Source organism: Rutilus rutilus, assembly GCF_951802725.1.
Source record: "Rutilus rutilus genome assembly, chromosome: 5".
Taxonomy (NCBI): Eukaryota; Metazoa; Chordata; class Actinopteri; order Cypriniformes; family Leuciscidae; genus Rutilus; species Rutilus rutilus.
This window is the reverse complement of record NC_140213.1, coordinates 41,086,907-41,110,729: the sequence shown is the minus strand read 5'-3', so window position 1 is coordinate 41,110,729 and position 23,823 is coordinate 41,086,907. Positions and strand designations below refer to the sequence as shown.

The window sequence follows — 23,823 nt, the reverse complement described above, 5'->3', positions numbered from 1 at the left end:
CGTTTTGCATTAATTTGTATTTTAATTTTAATAAATGTTTCATCAACCAATTGCCTGGATTTAATAAATAAGAAGTAAATATAGCATAGAGGCGCCGGCGCGTGAACTGGAGCTCGTCTCATAAATTAACCGAAACTCAGCATATAAGGTAGCCTACTTGCCTCACAGACCTGAAAAATATATCTAAATTGAAATGTCTACTTTTAAACAAACAATTCAAAACGAAAGAAAACAGACTGCTCTCCGTTTATGTAATCCATATGAAATGTGCATTTCTTTCTGGAGCGTTCACTACAGTGAAGATCGCGAGTCAGCATCGTCAACCTCATCTTTGCAGCCGACTGTGACACAAAAAAAACACTTGTTTATTATTAAACAATTTAAATGTGTGGGGGGGGGGGGGGGGGGGACTTGAATGTTGTTGCCCAGGGCACAGGAAATTGTTAATCCGGCCCTGGATCGGAGGTCTAAGTGCTCACTCCACAGACCAGGTAGGAGAAAATATCAGGGAAACTGAGGCTTGGTAAACTTTCATAATTATTACTCCATACTTTATGTTCATAGGGATTGATTCCGCCTATAATCTCAATTTGTTAAGTAGCGTTGTTTGGCTTCATTGTTAAGTTTGTCAGTATACGGTATAGCCAACTTTTTTTTGTCACGGTCCATAACTCTTTCTCTTTCTTTCTCGATGCCGGTGGAGACCGGCCGGCTACGCCATTACCTTATTCCAAACCGGCTTTTGCGTTGCCTCTAAAATGGCCGCCGTTACCCACAATGCACCATTCCATAACGTCTACGCCCGAGCTCTATAAGTGAAACTTGCTACATCTTCTAAAGGCAAAGCCAAGGCTTAAATAAGAACATAGAGATTTCCTATATTTGCTCTGGAAACGTCAAAAATGAAGGTGCTGAACTTAAAAACACAAAATCTAGCAAGTTTTAGTTCAGGCCAGTGCACCCCCACAAGCAATTATGACACGGTCAGATTGCAGCACGTCTCTTTTAACCAGAAGTAGAACATGCTTCTCTTTAACTCTATTATCAGAAAAAAAATACTGAAGAAATTAAATTAGCAGACCTAAAATTGAAAAGAAGAAGTCAAAAACAAAAATAAAACTGATCAGGAACAAAACTGAGAGGACAAGAGGAACACAACTGGGGTGTTTTGCGGTGTAAAAAGGGAGGAGCTTTTAAAACATCCGTCAGTTAGGCCGGACAAGAGTGGATGAACTCATCCATAACACCACAAAGTGGATGTTATCAGAGTAATATAGAAGAAGCTGGTGAGTATGAAATAATGAGAGGAAGGACAGAAATAGTGGAAGAAGTTCAGATAATGAAATAAGTTTTCAGAATAATATGAAGGCTGATCTATTCCTGTTACAGCATCTCACTCTGGAAAAGACCACTGCACCTCAATCGGAAATTATCTTCAGTCTCTCTTGAACTCATTTTCTTACAGTCAATGATTGATGTGAAAGAATGGTTTAGTCGTACAAGTTGTACCTGTCAAGCTGGCCATGTCTTTAGTGTAAATACACACACACACACACGCAAGCTAAGAAACATAAACACCGGTGTGCAGAAGTGTTTCCTGTGCACTGCGTAGCTGCTAGATCTAGAGCACAACCACAGGAAATATATTTTGCTCTCATTTGTAGTGAGTTAACAGTCTGAATTAAATGTGACGAGATAAAAAGACTAGGCAGTGCAAAATAAAACAAAGACACTAAAAAGAGACATGACTTCTTGACCAATATTAAAACACAATAGAATAAAATAAAAAGATAAGACATAATAAATATATAAATAAAATAAATAGAATAGAAAATAGAAATTAAATGATGTTAAATGATATAGGCAAGAAGAAAATAGTATTGTTTTAAACAGAATTAATTAGGAAACACTGCTGCACAGTAGAAAGTGTTGCAGACATTGTGACTAAATGGGTCATCCGAAAAAAGACTGTGCGAACAAATGCAGGTTATGAATGGAAAAAGTGTGTGTGTGTCTGTGTGTGTGTGTGGGTGTGCATTCACAGCGTCTACTGAAATTAAATTCTTCCTAAAGAATCAGAGGTTTTTAAATATTAGCAAGGTCACTGAATATGAACAAATTCTCAACTGAATATGGTAATATTAAAAAAAGCCTGTTAACAGTAAATGTCGTATAGTCATACAGCTCCTAACAGCAATCTATCACAAAACATACATAAATCCTAAAATTAAATGTATTGTCCTTTCACCATTTGGTATTTCTGTTTTCATACACCTGCACTTGAAACACTACTGGAAACTTTGTTTGTCTTACTTATCATTCATGTGACGTACTGGCTTGAACAAAAGACAGAACATTTATGCAAAACTTGGTGATATTTATGCAAATAGTAAGGAAGAAAAACGTCTCTCCCAGGCTTGTCTAGCAAACTTATTTTTTGGTACCCTAAACATTAAAGGTAGGGTAGGCAATTTCCGAGAGGCAAGCAATAGCAAGCCAGCTTTGAAAGCACAAGATCCAACCCTCCCTTCAGAGTCAAAGCCATGGGTTGCTATCAGGCATCAACTAGTATAACATTCCCTATCTTTAAGTCTTTCTCCTCCCCACATGTGCTTCACTATAACATAATCTAAGTTGTCAATCTGTGAGCAAGTAATTTGTCTTCATCTAAACACCAAGGACCAGCTTCCCAAACAATTACAGTAACCCACAAAATCTGAAATGCAATGCTGACTAAACTCTTTCAATGTTATTACACACACATACTATACAGCACAAATGCACACGCAAACTCAAGACCTTTCATCAGCAGATACTGTAATTGCATCTGTGAATGTATCTCTCTCACTTCAGAGTGACATTTTGCTGAGCTCATGTAATACCGGTACTCTAAAAGCTCCCTGTTCAAACAAGCATTGAAAATAAAGACTATACATATTATAATGTAGACGCTACCTAATTTACAGTCCATCAAATAAATGCCCTGTGCCTCTAAAATGAATAGGACTGCAGTGTGATAGTCAATGATATAATAACAGATGTGTATATTTAAGCAGAAAGCTCTTAATGAAGCGTAAAAGCACTAATGGCTCTTCCCAGCAGAGAGCCATACTCACTATTGGGCGGAGTCATTGAGCTGGTACTCGCGGGCACGGCTGAAGCACTCCTGGATGCCTGAGTCAGACCACAGGCGGATCATGGCGGACAGCAGCTCTGGAGAGTAGGGCTCGGTATCCTCCATACGGCTCACAACATCACAGACCATCTTAGCATCAGCCTGTCAGAAAAAACACACAGAAGAGACTTACAAACACAAGAACACTGAGTCACAAACTGCTCTAAATTGTAATAATTCCAAAGTTTGCGATTACAAGTCTGAGATATAAATATGAACTCAAACATTTCTCATCACAATTTCAAAGCCCTCTTCAGGGTTGTTTACAATGACTGCTTTTGGCAACGAAGGACGTTCATTTTGCAATTTTCCAGTGACATGAGCGACCACGACCGTTGGTGATGAGACAAAGTCAAGCAGAGTTCAACTTTATGCAAACAAGCAGTGATGCGACGTGGGAACGCCTACTAGCAACCGACAGCATTGAGAATCATTACCTGCAGCTATATTCACTGCCAGTGTGATTGTGGCTTTACTGTGTCAACAATTGACTCATTTGTGCCTATTTTTATTCCTTCCAAAGAAGTTTAGCAGAAACATGTGGGGCAAAGTTGATGCTAGAGAGAAACTTTTTTGTCTTGCTTTCCAATAAACATGCTTGTTTGCTCACAAAATGGAGGTTTATATTTAAAACATCCTGGAAACTTCTGAAAACAAGTAGGATATACAATGCACATTTTTGCTGCTCAAAAAATGTATCCTGTTTTAAATGTTTTTTTTTTTTTTTTTTTTTTTTTTTTTTTACTGGCAAATTCTTTTTGCTGGCACTAAATGTTTTATAAAGCCCTGTCCATAAGCTGGCTCTTGCAAAAAAAACAAAAATGACCTCTTTGGTCAGTTATTTTTGCATAACAACTTTGGGTTATACAAACTTATGCAAGCGCACAATGAGAGAGCATAACGGAAGGAAACAGATAACAGAATCAGCGAATATTCTAGTACCATCAACGGAAAGTGACATTATTATAATCATTGGATGTGCTGTTCCTCATTTACATACAGTTGTTCAGTTTGAAAGAGAAGAACCTTAAGGGCACACTCAAATGTGTTGGATTTTTAGAAGGAGCAACTCAAAGCAGATCTTTAATGATGCCGACAGTGCTGAGAATATACTGCATGCAAACCCACCAACCTGAGCCAAAAGCACAACAAACTGTGACTCATAAATCGGGTCTTGATCCCTAATCACCCTTTCTGCAATGATTAGTCCTTATTATACAGCAAAATCTGATGCAGAGATACTGTCTGACACACACACACACACAATATATATACACATACACACCAAGTTCTGTCATGAAACTCTAGATGGAGCAGGCTGATGGGTCACAACTTTAACGCAACATGCTTACAATTCCACTGTAGACTACACGGCACAAGCTGATTGGTTGCTGTTGCATCTGCAGCCAATGAGCTTGCTGCTCAAAATTTAAATAGTTGGTAAGTGTTTGCTGTAGCAGTTTGCAGCGTGCTTTCAAAGTTCCTCTGAAACCTTCCACCATCCCCAGCTCCACCTGTATAGATCTGCTATGGGTACTTTCATATTTGCTATTTGTGCAGCAGCAGTATGTCTTACACGTACTGTATGTATTCTGAAGCAGCAGCAATAACAGCAGCAGCAGCGTAGCAGATCTATTCTGCCAAGAACAAATACATTAACATCATTGTCATATCCATTATTATCATGCTAAACTCTTCCGAGAGTTGTTTATACACTATTATATAATATATACACATTGCATGGCTTCCTGTTTCTCTTTCATTCTTCCCTCCCTCTTCCTCTCACTTATGAAATCACTCCCTTTTACAAACACATTTAAAAAGCTTGACCGCAGTAAAAACTTCTGAAAGGAGCGTTTAGTTTTCTTTTAAAGACATCACAATCGAGCTTACTACTCGAAGGGGTTGGGTTCCGCCATCCTGCGCAACTACGGAAGCCAAAAGAGGAGAGCGTGAGAAATGGACTGGATGAGTGGAGTGAAAAGAAAAGACCCATGTTAAATAGAGAGTGGAAGAGAAGATGGGGGTCAGTTCAAAAAGGCTGGTCTTGCACCCTCTCCATTATTTGCGGTGAGAAAGAGTAAAGCGTTCACACACTAAAAGGAGAGAGATGGGGGGGCCTGGGAATGAATACGAGGGGGAAAAACAAAGCATGGATGTCGCTAATTAATCCACAATTAATGCAAATGCTATTTTTTGAGGTTTTTCTACTGTGATGATGCAGACATATTCATCTGGATGATGAAAATGAATGCATCTTCCGTATGACTTGTCAATAGGGACAGATATTGCATCTCCATGGTGATTCAGCGGGGGCAGCATCAGCAGCAGGAGGCCGTATGATTGGCTGAGGGAGCCTCCCTTTCCTTCTCCCCCAGTGAGTGTGACCTTTGAGAGCAAGTCCTCTGAACTCAGCATGACTAAACCTTCTTGAGCCCTTATAACTCACACACATCGTACTCCAACTGCAATAAATCATAATAGATGCTTCTATCAGATACATTTTTTTACAAATTAAAATTGAATGTAATAATATTAGCACAAGAAAATGTACTATTAATGGTTAAAATGAGCCTAATAATCTATAAGAATAATGAATTATTTGAGCTTTACAACACAACATGAACCAGAGGATTACCTCAACATTACCCCTTCCGGGGAATTATGGGACATCAAACTGGCGTCCAGAAGCTCTTTGAGCCTTTATAGTGACAGATGCCTTGGTCCAAGGGCTAGAGGTTTGTGACGGGAACATTTTTGTCATGCATTTTTCTTTTGATTGAAAAAAAAAACTGCAAGAATAAACCCATAAAGCTGATAAGATTCAACAGGCATGCACCTGTTTCCGGTCTCTCTGTGCATCTATCCTGCAGGTGGGTCTGTCTCTAATGTCACGACATTGGTCACGCCTCTCATTCTTCATTCTCTCTTTCTACCTCTGTTTTAGTTTTTTTGGGGAAGGTACACGGTACCAAAGGACCATGTGATTCCTGAGTGATTGCCTATTGAATTTAGATCAGGCTCATAGAGACGCATAATAGCTATTCATTACGGCCCTTGCACAGACTAAAGAGAATGGACCATCAGCATTCATTTATTAGAGGAAACAGCGCGAGGAGAGAACTCAACGCGCTGTAGATTTGAATCGCAGATCAGTCAGTAGCTCGGCGTGACGGACAGTATCCTTACAGACACCCTGACCCTGCACCTGGTGAAAATACAATTATTGTAAGAGTGACGCAAGTGGGCACAGTGAACACACACATACAATAGAACTGTCATTTTACAGAAAATGTTGGATTCCTCAGAGTATCATTAGGCTTTTTCACTTCTCATGTTGAGTGCTAGGGTGTCGCTGGTTGACACAACATGATGGTGTCTGTGTCTGGTATTGTTATAGCAACACTGGCTATAGGGTATCTGCAACTACCTTATGATATGTTACACATCGCAATACACGTCACGATCAATTATGTGACATTTTATTTGGATCACAGCTGAGATGGACACAGCGTGTCCACAAGACAGGATATGCGGGATCAGTTTCAATGCCTCCCATGTGCTTCATAAACGTGGCTCGGGTTAGACTGAGAAATGCGTCAGTTTTTCCACTTATTTAGATGACGGACGGACAGATGGAACTGTATGAAGTTGTAGGTGTAGGTGTTCTAGTTATAGTTGTAGTTTGCTTCTAATCTTGCAATGAACAGGAGAGTAACATACAGTCCCTTATCAGCCCAAGGGCTGTGGTCTAATCATCTATCACTGACAATGAAACTTTCCCTTTCAAACTAGTACAGAGGAAAGAGAGATGCTCCGCTTTGCTGAAGATGACCCTGCTCAAGTACTTTATCAAAGTCCATGACATAACTCCCTAGACATGAATTTAAACTACAAATTGTCTTTTCAAGGTTACAACCACTGGCATGGGGTGGACTTCTAAAAGGCTGAGAGGTCATGAAAAAAAAAAAGCTTTTTAGTGTATTTCAATACAGACATGACCGAATGAGGTGCTGTGAGTGGGTGAGTTGCTAATTAATCCATTTGTTTCCAGCATGTCTGTGAATATGGACCCTCAAAGTCGTGCCAAAATGTATCTATGAGAAGTAAATAAATTCAAGAGAGCCAAAAGAGACATGTGATACTTCGTTATTCACTAGTGTCAGCTGTTAAGACACTAGTTTTTGTTTTGGATTCTCTGAGAACCTCTCGGGTTCCTGTTTGGTTGAGTGTTAACATTTGTCCTCATAAGAAGTTTCAAATAAATGATTACTTTTTCTAAATTAATTTCAATGGCATTTCTTGTAAGAAATAAGGGAAAAGCTACTAGCTGCACGTCCTTTAGTAACCACTGCTGATGTTAATAGCACAGAGGTGTGAAGGCAAAGTGAGAACAAGCCTTTTTTTAGTTTTCCAAAGCATCATTTTGGCCTTCATGTTGTGTACAGTATGGCTCCCAGAGATTACACAAACTTGAAATAAAATGTACACAAAACTTGAATGCAATGTAAGTCGCTTTAGATAAGCGAGTCTGCCAAATGCATAAATATAAAGAAATTTGATTCGAAACAATATGATCATAATCAGCCAGTATTTAAAACAGAGTGAGAAAAAGCACAAGCCCAAAAAGAAGGCAAAAATTTCAGACGTAAATCCATTATTTCATTCAATTGTTGTTGGGCTGTGTCTCTATGGAAGAGAGGGAATGCCCATGACAAGAAATTTGATGATGTAGATGAATGATGCTGTATGTTCCACAGAATGGCACGCTATGCAGTGATGACCATTCATCTCCTGCCTTTATCATCTTAAGACAGTCAGATATCATGTTATCATTATCAACAAGACAGACATACAGACATACAGACAGACCTGCATTATTAAGAAGCTCCTGGGTTCGTCTGGTTCACAAACAATGAGAGAGTCGAATCAGTCGTATGGCATATTGGGATAAAAAAAACACGGGGACAGGACCATGTTTCTCACATGGGTCAGGCATGCTGAGGCCTGCACTGACTAATACTATAGTCCTCTAGGTCTAGGAGACTGAATACGACACCAGAAGGATGACAAAGCACTGACTCATTAAGATTATATGATTTGATCTGATATACAAGAGGCACGCTGTTACTAACAAGCATTCTACTGTAGATCTAAAAAAAATTAATCTGTCGACCCTTGTGAAAAAGAATGACATTTTAGCATATTTCTAAAATGTAATGTTTTTGGACACTTAATTGGATGTTACTTGTAATCAAACGAATTATAGTTTAAATTTACATTAAATCTCAATTTTAGAGTATTTGTTTCCCAGACTAAAGTAGGACTTAAAGGGATAGTTCACCCAAAAATTTTAATTCTAATTCTGTCATCACTTGCCCACCCTCGTGTTGTTCCAAACCTGCATGAATTTATTTCTTCTGCTGAACACAAAAGAAGATATACTGAAGAATTTGGGTAACCAAACAGTTGACGGACAGTTGACTTCCATTTTATGGGGGCGAAAAAATACCACAAAAAAGTCAATGGGGCCCAGCCGTTTGGTTACCGACATTCTTCAAAATATCTTACATTTTTGGTTGAACTATCCCTTTAAATAGGACACAATTACTTCTGTTGTCTTCGAAATATGGTTAAAGTTTACTGTCAAATGTACTGACAAGCATTTATGGTAAACTAAAATATACTTTAATGTCATTTCTATTTAAACTTGTATTATATTAAATGTAATATCAAATAACACTACAGTTAAAATTACAATCAGGCACTTTACATGTGCTTTAGTATAATAGCCACACCAAAATAAATAAGTGTACTTGTTTAAAGCATGACATATAAGCAACTTAAGCTTTTTGAAGGATGCAATTCCAGAATGTACTGCAACAAATACTATGAAAAGGTAAATCGAAGTAGGCAGATGAGATGACAGAAATGATTGTAAAAATATATGTCATTCAATAGATCTGTTGATAAAAAAAAAAGTGTTCAGTCAAAGTAAACGTAATATTTGTCTGTGCTTTTCATTTTTTGTGTATTAGGGTACCTAGCTGTTAGCTTAGCAGCATGCTAACATCAAATTCTACTGAAATCAATTGAGTCACTGCCTACATAGAAAACTTCAAATCAGTGATTTATGAGGTCAGTACGGTGCCTTAGAAGGCACCTATGTAGGTGATAGGCAGCTCACTAGGTTTTGGAATAGAGCTCCAGATTATAAGCATACTATATATATTATATATTGTGAATTATGTAATATGCTTGCGCTGAACATGATGTGTGTGGGAACTTGGATCAAAAACATCTAAATCTTGCTAATTAAGTGTGCAGGATATTTCCCACAAATCCAGAGCAGCCTCGTCAATACAGAGCTGCCAAGAAAAGAAAGAAATTGCAACAAACTGCATCCTTTTGATGCTCATCTACATTACAAGGATTTAGCCATCAAAGAGCACCACTATGAAAGGGGTTTCATAAAGCTAAATGCAATTTGAGCAGAGCAAGGCCAGTATTAGCTAACAGAAAATGGTCTTTCTTTGGTCATGCTTAGCACTTGAGATAATAGACGCAGGATAAAAGAGCAAAAGAAAAATCACATCTTTGGTTTTCATATCATTATCATCCCCTGCCGCCTCCCATCTCAGATCATCAGTCTTAACATCTTTTAGCTCTCTTTCTCTTCACAATTGTTATGACACACTCATAAGTAAGCAGTCTGGGTGATGGGAAGGGTTTTGGCTTCCGCTGACATGAAGCAGAATTGAGGCAACACAGAACTCGACTCAATCTGCTCTCGACTCACTCCGTCCCGTGATTATCATCTCTCCTCTTCTTTTCATAGGTCCCCTCCCTCTTGCTCCACTCCTCCGCATCATGTGACAGTCATCTCCTGTTACTATGGTTACTGGGCCTTTCTTGGGGAATGTGATTGCAGATTTGCTGTTCTCTCTTTCGTTTTCTCTGTATCGCACCCTTCCCTCCCACTTTCTCGCTCTATCTCCTCCCCTCTTTTTCTTTATTTGCCTCCCATGGCAGCTGTTAAATTATTGATTTGATGAAATATGTATCTGTTATTCTGCTCTCCTGCTGAAGGCTCCAGTTGTGGCCTAAACACAGGAGGTCCTCAAAGCCCAGAGCGGAGACCACACCTCTGTCGATCTACTCACCAACACGGATGCCCGTCACTGGAGAGGCCACACCCACCTGGCACTGTGACCAATTGAAAGCTTTCTCTCTTACTGCTTCAAACATCATTCACATCTGTCATTCTCATAACATATAATTATTGAAGAAGGAAATCAATGCTCCTTAAGCAATAAGTCCATTTTAAGATCAATTTTCTCTTTTCTAGCATCCACAAACCCCTAATCCATCTCTGTGACTGGCTAATGTCTGTCTGCTGAGAATGAAAGGCTATTGGACTTTTTTGTACAATGTCGATACTGAAAAAAAAATGTAACAATATCTTTCTACTATATCAGTAATACTGAGTACCAATTGCTGTCACTGCTCTCTCACCAAAAAGTATGCTAATTATAACTTGTACTGCTGAAATTTTGCTTTCATGACACCCCTAGAGTAAAGAGACGTTAAACCCCCTGCATGTCAGTCTGACCTGGCAATGTTCTCCCAGAAAATAAAGCTGAGCCGAAAGTATTTGAAAGGAAAGGTGTGCTGTTCCATTACTGACACATCAACATTCAAATATCTCAGTTTCTTTCCCTGTGTCTCTCTTTCCCCTTTGCGTCATCAGGGTTCTTCAGAGACTCTCAGAGAAAAAGAGAAATTGACAGACAAAAAAATTAAAATTCTGGGTCAGACTGGCCCTCCCTCTGCTCTATGACCTACCCTTACTAAACTCTTCCTGAAGTGGAGCACACCAACACTCTCATCCCACACTGGGGAATTCTCTGTTGGGATTTATGGAGGAATAATTACATTCACATTAATAATTACATTCTAAACCCTACCCCCCCCAACTACCATCAGAAGCACTTATTTGATTAATGTCAGGTTGGAGAAAAATGGATTAGTTATGAAAGGAAAAAAAATGTCTGGTTAAAGGAATAGTCCCCACAGAAATTATTATTTTCTCATAAAGGTTCCAAAAAATGACAATAAGCTCCAAAAAATAACATCAAAGTGGTTCATACGACTCATGTGCTCTATTTAAGTGCTAAGTCACTAAATTTAAGTCATTGTTGACTGATAGTCTTCCTCTCTCGTGAGCTTGAGAACCAGAGCGATTGGATCATTGAGTCGGACCATTTTTTGGGGATGGTTCTATTCAATGAACCAGTTGATACTGTTTGCAATGAATGATCCATTCTGGAATCAGACTAAAACATTAGTTTAGGATTTGCACTGAATGATTTGTTCATAAATCAGATCGAACAATTTGTTCACGAATAAGAGCTCCACTCACAGACTCAATGATCAGGTTACAACAGTTCTAGGGGAATCAGACTGAAAATTCCTTTAGGAATCATACTCAAATATTCGTTTCGAAATCAGACTGTTGCTCGTGAGTTCACATACTCAACGATCGAGTCACAATGGTTCTGGAGTTCAGAACAGCTTGCTAAAAGGGGAAAAACACCACTTGTATTTTTGTCAGGGTCTCACACAGAGCTATCATATGGCTTGAGGAGATTTACTGTATGGCACACCATTGTATTAGCCACTTTTATAGTGTTCTTTTATTTTTATTTTTATTTTGTATGGAAAAAAGCTACATAGAGGTTCACTGTTCCAGTTGAAAGTAACATTGGTAAATTTTTGGTTGAATTATCCCTTTAACATGCTTATGTTTTCATGTGCTTCCTCTGCTGATTTTCACACTCTCTCTCATCCACAGAGATACCGACACAGACAAGACGGAACTGTCTCTTTCCACACCCTCTCTCTCTCTCTCTCTCTCTCTCCACAGGCCTGCAGGTTTGTGTGGAGTCTGCTGAGGCCTGGCATTTATTAAAGTGTGCTGTTCGCTCCTCTCTGCTGCATACCTGATCTGCCACCACTGCAGGCCTCTTTCAACTATATTTATTTATAGCCGCAGGCCAAAAAAAAAGATATCATCCTTCCAAATACCATGCTTTTAAACACCATAAAGTTTCCTTTACACTTCAGGCCCCATAAGTACCCTGATCAACACACAGAGTTGTCCCCATCAGTGACCCAATTAACACAGTGCCCACTGGTACTAAAAACTTTTTTTTAAAGAAGGCTTTCACATATATATTATATATGTGTGTGTGTGTGTGTGTGTGTTACCTATATATATATTCTTCAGCAGATAATCTGACCATGTCTATAATGCATTGAGTTGCTGCAATGTGATTGGCTGTCTAGATATCTGCATGAACGAGCAGTTGAACCGGTGTACCTAATAAAGCGGCCGGTATTCGTGAGTTAATATGTCAGATTTAGGAGCCATTTACACGCCACTATTTTCAACTAAAAATAGATAACTTTATGTGTTTTGGCCATTCATTTACACAACAGTGCCGTTTTGGGGGCCTGAAATTGCGAACTTTCGAAAACAAGTTTCAAAGTGCACGTTTTTGAAAACGATACAGCTATCGTCTCTGTGTAAATGTGAATTTGTGAACACAGTGACGTCATGCGTATGCGTATTACGTGTTCAGTCTATAGTTGAGTATAGTGTTTCTACTGGCATGGCAGCATGATACCAGAATTTTAAGTCGTTATTGCAGATCCGTGTGAACAGGGATACTTTTGACAACGTTGACATCTGTACGCGAAAAACGTAAAGGAAAATGGTTTCTGTTTTTAGCACATTGTTGCCGTGCAAATGTACCCTCAGTTTTAAAATTTGACAGGTCTGGCCAGAACACCTCATCTATACGGGCCAAGATCAGGCTTCAAGTTCAGGTCCCAGAAGTGAGGTTGACAAATATACATAGCATATCGCCGCCCTAAAGAATCCCTGAGGGCCGGCATGAGACAAGGGAGCAGTGCCACTGTGTGCCTCATTAGCTACGGCCTCACTGGGTCATTACAGTGGGTTGTGCTAATTGTGGGTGGAATGTCTAAGCTGTCATCAGCTTTGTTAAGGGCACTTGGGTGTGTTTTGAGAATTTGGAGGTGTAATTCAAATTACACAGATGTACTGAAGGATCTTTAGGATTTTGCATCAAGTTTTTTTCATCTTCTTAACATGACTTAGATTACCATCCTTCAACAAAAACAAGCAAATTAGCAGCATTATTCATCACAAACATGATGTAAGATTATATTTCTTTATCAGTATCATTAAAATAAATGTACAAGAGATAAAAAGAGTGTAAAAAAGAAAAAGAGAGGCGCAAGAAAGAGAGAGAAAGATAATTAGTGGCATAAATGAAGCCCATAAATGGAGGCTAATATGGCACATATGCAAACCTAGTCTTCCACTCCAAGTGGTCGATGAGCTACGTCTCTACGGCAACCGGCAGTTTCCAAGCAGCGCAACACAGCTTATGGAAAAATGAATGAAAATCTGCCCACTGAGATAGAAAGTCCATGATAGAAAAAAAAAGAATGGAAGTACAGAAAACACAGAAAGACGATATGTTCCTGTCCATATTTAAAGAGGCAAACAGTATAAATTACAAATGAAAGACAAAAAATATGAAAATCACATTCACACCCACAAGAGTGTGCACAAACAGACACGCTATCATCAGTTGAACAAGAGCGCCTTGTTTGACGGGAGGCCTAAATATAAATGTAGCCCGACTGATTGCATTAGTTTGATAATGATAAGACTCATTAAGATAAGGGTTGTTGAATTAGATTATCATACTGTCACACATTGTGGTGCTACTGTAAGGATGCTAACACTGCTAGCTATAAATAACCAAGCAAAGTGCAGCACTCCATGAAACACTTTACTGACGAGTATGTGTTGGGCAGACAAAAACACAAATATACACAATAGCATATGCCTTTTATATTAAAGTCAGGTTTAAAAGGTTTATATTTGCATTTATTTGGCATATGCATGCTGCACAGAAAAAGAGATGCAGGGAGGGAAACTAAATTAAATGATAGGGTATATATTATTCTAATATGAAGAAGGCTTTTATTTTGAAGGCTAGAGTTACTGAACCAAGGAAGAAGAATCTAACAATAACCCTTCCCATTAACCACGAGTATCACTTGCCCGGCCTGCGCAGGATTCCCTGGAAATACACGATATGAAATCGGCCATATTTGCTCATGATTGCTGGGTTGTTTTATCAATATATTCACTAGGAGTGGTAACCACTGCTCATACAAATTTTACAAACGGTTACTGAGGCCATCGCATCAATCTGCTTATTAATCTTTGATTTATAGTACACACTGCATTCTCATTCATATGCCGTTAAAATCAGCATTTCCTTCTGGAGAAGCTGAGAAGTGATTAGAGTGGTTTATTTTTGACATTTACAGTGTGGTCACTGGCTAATGTGTAAATTATTACACAAAATTACTGCAAATTCAGATTATCTGTGGCCTTATTGTTTTCCATTCAATCAGCATGGTGACTAGATTAAGATATTTAGGATTTAGTCTTTTTTTTTTTTTTTTTACTCTTTGGGTGTGACCGTTATTAATCTGTCTGACGGGTCTGTTAAATGGGTGATTTTAAATTCCCCTGACTGCATTAGGGATTACACTGTGTCTACACCAGATGTGAGCGGCACGGCGTGACAAAAGCTAATAGAACCCATTATAATCAGTGATGCTGTCTACACTGGATGTGGAACAAATTCCCGACAGTAAACTGATGCCCTGTTTTATTTCTGACATAATCCTAGCACTCGTGCAACTTTTGACACAGAGAGCAAACGGATTTGCAAAGGTCGCCTTGTTGCGTCCAGTGTGGACCGCTTCAAGGTCCCATCCAGTGTAGACTGTTATTTTCACCTCATTTTCTATTCTAATATTTTAACGTTTGAGTATTATCCAGTTGCAATTTTTGTCTATCTTATTTTTAATTTCAATAAAGTGATTGCGTCTATCACTATGTAATGTTATGTATATCTTAAAGTAGATTAAATGTAGGTAAAAAGGTATTTATGAAATCAAAATGAAGCAAAATGAATTTCTGTACAAATCATTTATATTTGTAAGCATACTGCGTAGTAATGCTTGGAGACAATTGTTTTATTTGTGATAACGCAATGAAATATGCTAAATTGTGTGGGCATAATTTTTAGCCAGACTGTCATACAAACAAATTATGAACACGTGCAAAAATATTAATAACTGATTATGTAGTATAATGTATGCTTTTTCCTGTAAGCTTTTTGTTTTTCTATGCATTTTCTATGCATTTTCTATTTTCTATAGCTGTAGTTTGCCTTTTTTGCCAAATAATTTTTGTCAGATAAATACCTTAACTAAGTGTAGTGTTTTGTTCTTCCCTCATATTTAACATATTTAAATCATATAAAATATTTTCCTCATATTTTGAGGATTTAATCTAACTGGCAGATATCAAATATCAAATATCCCCCCCCAGATATTGGCCAATCTTTTTGTTTTTTGCCTTTATTGTGATAGGAGTGAGGACAGAGTGGACAGGAAGTGAGGTGGGAGAGAGAGGGGGGGATGGGATCAGGAAAGGTCCATGAGCCGGGATTCGAACTCCGGTCACCCGAAGCGCAACAGCACTACTGTATGACGACGCTCTGCCCACGAGGCTATCGGCGCCGACGGCCAATCTATTTTTACCTTAGAAATGTCTTCATTGTCATTTTGGATCAAGTATTATTAATATTATTATTTAATCTTACTGACCCCAAACTTTTGAAAGGTAGTATATACTTATTTTCCTCCTTTAGTCTTTTCTCACCAAGGGCCCCTAGTAAGCCAAGACTGTCCATGGTGCCCCCTCAGACAAAACAGGTGCATATCATCCATGGATAGCGCCCTTAATGAAACTCAGATGCAGAGCAGATGATGCAAGATATAGAGAAATAATGAAAGGAAAATAGATGAACAGATAGGCCGATCTTGCAGATACCTGACTAAGAAAGAGAGAAAAAGAGAGAACTGCTCCCTTGGAAGAAAGGCTGCAGGCTCAGCTTGGCTCACTTCTGCTCTCTGTGTGCTAAATGGTTGGAAAGCAGCGGCTCTGCACCAGCCATCTCACTGACTGAGCAGTTTCAATGCACATATCCCCCCTTATCTTCCATCCTTTTTCTTTTCTCCCCCTTTCTTCCATCCCCTCCCCCTCCAGACGTTACTGGTATTCAGTGCAGCTCCATTGAGGACCATGGCCCTCTCGCCCTCTCTCTCTCTTTCTCTCTCTCTCTCTCTCTGCTCAAAGCATACAGCACTGCTGATGGCCACAGATACACATTGATGATGAAGTATAAACCCAAGGAAACCAACACACACAAAAATACATACATGCAGGGGAAGACACTGAAGCATGAAACATGAAGTGATACACAGCAAAGCACACTGTTAGTTGCACACTAAATAAATCAGCCAATGACTTCCATTGATTTTAAACAGAGCTACCTATCCCCTATTCCTTAAACTAACCTCACAGAATTTTATTTTATTTTTTTCTACTACGCAGTTTTCCTCACAGGGACATTTGGCTGGTCTGTTAAATGTAGGTGAATTCAGTTTTTACTATCACACACACACACACACACACACACACACACACACACAAAACAACTGAGCCATGAATGCTTATGAATTCTTCATACTTCAAATGGAAAATTATGAAGGTCTGCCTTGAAAACACACACACACACACACATACACACACACACAAATTAATGATGAACACATGCAGAGAGGCTGATTACTGTGTGCATGAGAGCACACATACATGACTGTCTACAAGAAAGAAAACACACACACTCGCATTCAATTCGCAGGGGTCTGTGGGTTCAAAAGCACATGCTAACAGAGGCGTTCCAGCAATGATGACGTGTGTTCAGTGGGTCTTGAAAAGTCTTGAAAAAGTCTATTCAAATCAGCTCAAATCGTCTGGGGGGATTTGTCAAGTGAAATTTCTCTGGAAAATATTTTTGCAGTGTTTCGTCAGCAGAACAATCCAAAGACACATTAAATAACAGTAAAACCCACTGAAGAGTTGCATGTCTATCCCTCACAGCCTCACTTTCTTTCCCATTAAAAATCAAAAATGAAACTGCTGTGAATAAGGTCTATACTGTGCAGATATCTTGACTTAGGGATGGCGAAAACGGAAAAATTTCTTGACCGACCACCGAGCCTCATTAGCCGGTTGAAACCGGTTAACCGATTAGTTTAAAATATGCTACGCTATTTGAAATAACAGCCATTTCGAGCCGCGCCTGCAATTTCGCAACTCTGTCGCATCTCTCTGCCGCTCTGCCTCCCGCTCACACACACACTGCCCCGGCGCCGCCCTTCCACTCACGTCACTTTTTTAAAATCCCCTACAGCGCGAAACATGAGTCCCGCAAACACGGCGCCGAGGAGCTTGTATGTAATCGGAGGACAAATGGCTCCTTAGTTTCGAAATGGTTTGGGTACAAGGCGATCGCGTTGAAAATAAAGGCGTTTGTCTAGCGTTAGAAGCTCATTTGAAACATTGCCGCGGTTTATTTAAGAAAATGACAGCTCCGAAGAGACGCCGCTTTAGTTTGAGGGAGTGCTAACAATAATAAAGAAAGATGATGATCATCATCACCTTACATCATAGATGATGTGCTACTACTGTATTTAAGCACTGTATCACACAAGTTGCAACTTACATCTGTGTCATTCTTTTTGGTGAAATGGTCCCACACACTACTTTTCTTTGCACGCTTCATCCTGTCGTCTGCCCTGGCTCTAACCTTGAGTGTTTTAGCCTGTAGCCTTTACTTTTCACAAACCTTGTGAGCGCGCGAACACAAACGCTGTGACCTCGCGCCAAATGTTTTTATTGGTTTATTAAGTACAAACAGGCCAGTTCTGAAAAATTGAGTATGAGGGATTTGTTCATTTCACACAAAAATATCTTGGAATGAGATGGCTAACTGTAGTAGCGTTTAGTCCACCGTCTATAATAGCCTAATTTAGAGATCACTTTTTTTTTTTTTTTTTTACCGACTACCGACAACTTTGATCGGTTAACGTTGATACGGTCAACCATCGGTCAAACGGTCATCGGTTAACATCCCTATCTTGACTACCTAAATACCACAGCCCTTCTTTTGTCCTCTAACTGTGTTCCTATAAGGAGAACCATCTTCCTCTACATTCAATCAGAATGCCTTCACTCTACGGCAGCTTCCATGAACTGTGATTTTTTTGTCTGCTTGTAAATAATTCAGCAAATGTGAATAAGACAACAGAGCGGCTATAGTGGAGCTCACACAGATGGAGGTGTAGATATAGGTAGAGATGGATATGTTTGCAGTATGCGGGCCGTTAACAGCGATGTAAACAGTTTGCGGCCTGGAGACTGTCACAAAACAATGGGAGTGAAAACAGTGAAATGGAGAAGAGAAGGGAGATGGAGCGAGAGTGCATCGGATCAGTCCATTAGGAGCCCAGACACATTGGGGCCTTCCTCTTGTATCATCTCACAGTATCTCCCACCTCTCTGTTTCTCATCCTCTCCCATCTAATCAATAGATGTGCACTTATAGTCGGGCACAAAGGGAAGCTGGGGCTTCATTATGGGCCTAACTTCACAACAACGCACACCTTCAGGATTTGCATACTGTTCTCAAGAAACAAAAGAAACAGCTCACTTATCAATTCTACTGGTATTCTCCACCTCGAATCCATATTCAATTTCATAATTAGTTCCAGAGGGAACTTCGAGCTCTAACTCCTGTACCCGTTTGCCCTCATTGCTTACTTAGATAATATGAATGTTAATTCATGCATTAAGTCCATTAAAAGCTCAACTCCAACTAGATTTAGATGGAAGGGGGTTTTGAGGGGTAACTAAATATCTTCATTCACAATATCAAGTAGAGCAGTGGGTCATAACCCAACAAATGGATCACAAGTATGATAGGGTTGTGAACAGCAGGTTAAAATAATGCAAATGAAAATAATAAAATATAACCAACATTTAAGAAGATGCATAGTTATGACAGCAAAATAAAAAGGATCATAAATGTTTAATAGGGAGGGGAAATGTTTTGTGTATGATTTGTTGCTGATGTCTGCATCTAATCAAACTTTATTGCATTTTGGCACCATTTAATATACAAATACATTTTCTTTTGCTTTTATTTTTAATGAGTGAAGCTGAAATCTCACGTCTGCTGTTGCTTATGCTTTTACAAGATTTAAAGGATATTTTGTTTTACAAATGTAATATAAACTATTTTTATTGAATGTGTTGAATGTGTTGGGTCACCATCTGAGAAAAACTGATGATTTATATATATATATATATAATCAGTCTTTCTTAGATGGTGACCCAACACATTTAATAAAACTAGTTAAAACTATATATATATATATATATATATATATATATATAAATTATATTGTAAATGTAACATTTTTTAAATACATTTATAATATATTTCTGAAATAATTTTACATTTTGGGAAATTATAATTGTATATATAACATTTATATTTAAATAGAATCTAATTTCAATTTCATAAAATTGCGATATACTAACAAGTACAATAAAAACACCTGCCATCTGTGTTCATAGCGGACTGGTAAACATGTGGAGCTGATCCCACCTCTCACTCGAACACCCCCTCCCCATCTCCCTCGACAGGGGGACCCATTTTAACCGTAAATAATTAATCCACAGACAGATGCAGCTTTTTATTTGGAGTGAATAATTCAAAATGTGGTCTCTGCATTTCAGAGAGGAGGCCCACTCGACCAGTGGAACACTGTAGAAAGCAGGAAAAGAACCGGCGCTTCCTTTTGTTCCTCTATGCTAGTAAAAGCTAGAGACCGATGCCACACCTTGCTGCTCAAGCATTGTCTATCTTGATTGGAGCACCATGGGGCGATTTGTGGTGTAAAGTGAGTAAAGTGTACATTCTTGAGCTGAAAAGATTTTCAGTGACTGATTGAGAGAGGAGTGCATGTGCTTCACACACAGCATCTCCCAACTGGGCTTTGAACTATCCATACCGAGCTTACGCAAATGAAAATGCTTCAGGCTTTATGCTGGGAGCCTCACAAATGCACAGACACACACAAGCACATGCTCATAAACACACATACATTTATGTCCACATAAATTCAAATATACGTCCACAAATATTTTCCCTTGTAGAGCTTCAACCCATGATGCAACACTGCACAATGCCTTGACTGCTTGCAAAATATAACAGAGCCTGTCTCATAACAAATGGATTCCATTAAATGAAGGCCTACATTTCCAATCAGAGGACACTTGGTTGTATTTACACAAGCTTGGGGGTGTGATTACACACAAACACACACAAGCACACACAAACACCCTGTTCATTACCTGCTAGCTATCTCATTTTTACCAACACCTTTATTGTAAGAGATCATTTGTATTGTATGCAAAGAAACGAAAAAGAAATACTCCGAAACATGAAAAAGCCTTTTCGTTGATCTTTGACAAAGCAACAGTAAATGATCTACTTACTCACTTCAAGGTCTGGGTTTCTCAGAATGAAAAATTAATGACTTGGCATTTTAATCTTATTTCCAGACAGAAAGAAAAAAAGTAGGAATTATTCAAAAGAACTTGACATTTTCAAAAAGAGGAAACGTGGGGAAAATAATCTAGATAATCTAATCCAATACAAACTAATGAAGGAATTATTAAACATTAAACATAACTTCCACCTCTAGAATCACACAATATGTTCACTGGGATTTTGGCAGAATCAATATCTACCAGTTTTTTTTTTTTTTTTTTTTTTTTTTGCATCTTATTTTGGTAGCTTGGTTTTTAAACACATTAGCTTAAACATTCTAGCTGGTTTAAACTGGTCATTAGCTGACTGACTTAAGATGAAATGATCAACTGGTCTACAAGTATTTTTTTTTTTTTTTCAGGTAGACAGTCTAATAAACCAGAAAACCACTTCATTATAGTATAACCTGCCCAGCAGGTGCACTATGGTTTAGGGTAACTTAGCAACAAGTCACGTAATGTAAATGTATTCTGTAATAGCCTATGTTTGTATTCTATGATGTAAAGCTTGTGCTGTTTGGTAAATAATGTGTTCAGGTACAGTACAGTAGGTGTGGGTATATTGATTGAGAGGGGGATTTTTAAAGGGCAGAGAAAGAGAGAGGAATGGAGCCTCTCTTCTGCATCAGCGCCATCTCAGGCACACAGGTCTCTCATCTCTTAACCTTCAATTAGTGGCACCAGGCAGCGCAAGGCATTGATTAAGCGCTAAATGCCAGTGCGACACACACAGGCATACAAACACACACACACACACACACACACACACACACACACACACACACACTGTACTGACTCTTCCTCAGTCTCTGCATTATTGAAGAGCAGCCTTGCTAATTACAGCACAGAGGACACACACACACGGCAGGAGGGAAACGCCTACACACACCTGTGCTACACACAAACACACGTCTAAATGCGCACAGATACAAGTGATAAGGATAGATTGTGCTTTTTACTGACAAAACCACAAACATGAATAATTTGAAAAACTGACCAATAGACAGACAGTATTTCCTTTAGAGAAACTGATTCATCATTACACACACAGATACAACACAAATGCACAAACACACTCAAGATTAGGCACATTGTGGCTCTGTTTTAAAGTGAGTTGTTTACTGAGACAGTATTTTAAGGCATCATAGCCAATTCGTATACAGTTTTTTTCAACTGCTTACACACGTTTCACACAAACTTTACACATAAATCCAAGAATTGCACACACAAAATGCAAAATGCCTCACATCTCTTGCAAAATTAAGCACTGCATTCCAAATATCACAAACACATCTCAAAAGCAAAAATTTGTCTTACGTTTGCCATAATATTATATTTTGGATATATCATATACACACAGTTATTCAAAACCTACAGCTCTTCTTTCATGAGCTTCAATGTACATTTCTGTACAAGGCTGAAAGTAATTGGCAGAGAGATGTTGAAAAATTCACGGTAAACACGAAAGCAAGATTGAAACCAAACATTTTTTTTTTTTTATTGGAAGCGTTTGTGGTTGTTAATACAGTATAACACAGTCCGAAAAACCTATAACTTAACCTTTGGCCTATTTATAAGCCTATTATAAAGCCATGATTGGTTGGTGTTAAGTAAAGCAATGAGTGTTTGCACGTGAGGAGTTGCTGATGAATAAGTGTGGCAGTTTTATAGGTTGGGTTTGAAAAAGGAAAACAAGATACTTCCTGTTAGATTTGTGTGTTACATAGAGAATTGTGTGCTGTGGTTTGCAGTCGAAGGCCAAGAATTGGTGTATGATTTTGCAGATTTGGTGTGTGGCTATGGTGTTTGAGTGTCCGGTTTCAGAAATTGTGTGACAAGTAAGGATTTTGTGTGTAAGCAGTTTAAAAAAAAAAACTGTAATGAAGAAAATAACCACAATCCCATGAAGTATTGCAAATGATATATTCAAATTAAAAACATATACAACTTGTTATGCTTATAGAACAATATTTTGATGTTTATTTCAAAATAAGCATATAATTACAGTAAGCAGTTTGAGAGTGTAGGGAGGTGGCGGGTGCAAAATAGTTATTTTGGTGTATTTTTGATTGTTTATAAATTGCCATTAAAAAAATCAATTCCTCTATGAAAACACACGGTTAGCTTTCCCACATGCTAACTCCAAACTCTGTTGAAATGAGTCATGTCTCCAGTAGAAGAGCTATTTTTGTAGTGCGTGGAGTTGCTACCTGTGCAAAGTATTCCAAATCAGTCACTCATGAGGGTCCAGTAGGATTATTGTAGGTTACATTAGAAGGCAGCAGCCTATGTAGGCAGCTCTATAAGTTATGGAACAGAGCTTCTGTGTATCGGATTCGGCAGTCATTTGACTCATCGATGCGGTGCAAATAATAGCGGATTTAATGAAATATGCTTTGCCTCCTTCCATGCTAGCTGTGCTATACTTTACATGAGGCTCTGTAAATCTGAGCTGCCTGCAAACTACAAGAGATTTAGGGGATGCTCTAGGTAGTATCTCACTGTTTACCAGAGCAATAAAGAAAGTAAGCGAGCTAGAGAGAGAGAGAGAGAGAGAGAGAGAGAGAGGGAGTGAGGGAAAGAGAGCATATTGGACAAAGCACTGACTCAGTTTTTTTTTTTTTTTTTTGCAACAGCAAAAGGCCAAGGACCATTAAACTTTGCTGAATCAACCACACAGACCAAATGCCTTAAAGGTAAAGGGGGTCATTTATATACTAGTATCACTAATAGAAATTGCAAACAATAATGACAGGCTTTTAAAATTGGTTTCTGTGAATATTGTTTGCTGTTGGTCGGACAAACAGATCATTCTGACCCACTGTTTAAAGCAATGTTGTAATATTTGGCCCAACTGGGATGCTCAAACAGACTGTAATCCTGTTTGTTGCCACTAATGGGGAACAAATTACACACTGCACCTTTAAAGTCGGCATGAAACTAAAATCACAATTACATTTTGTTCTCTATTGTGATGTACAGCAGAGTGAAACAGCTTCAC

At 38.7% G+C, this 23,823-nt stretch overlaps 1 protein-coding gene across 2 annotated transcripts in view; it reads right to left on the bottom strand.

Annotated features, from left to right (window-relative positions):
- Positions 1–23,823, bottom strand: part of gnao1a (guanine nucleotide binding protein (G protein), alpha activating activity polypeptide O, a) — an 88,721-nt gene that overhangs the window by 20,467 nt on the left and 44,431 nt on the right. For both annotated transcript variants that reach the window (XM_084410076.1, XM_084410077.1), the window contains exon 4: positions 3,117–3,277. In XM_084410076.1, coding sequence (XP_084266202.1) covers positions 3,117–3,277 — 161 coding nt within the window. The remainder of the gene's footprint in view (positions 1–3,116; positions 3,278–23,823) is intronic.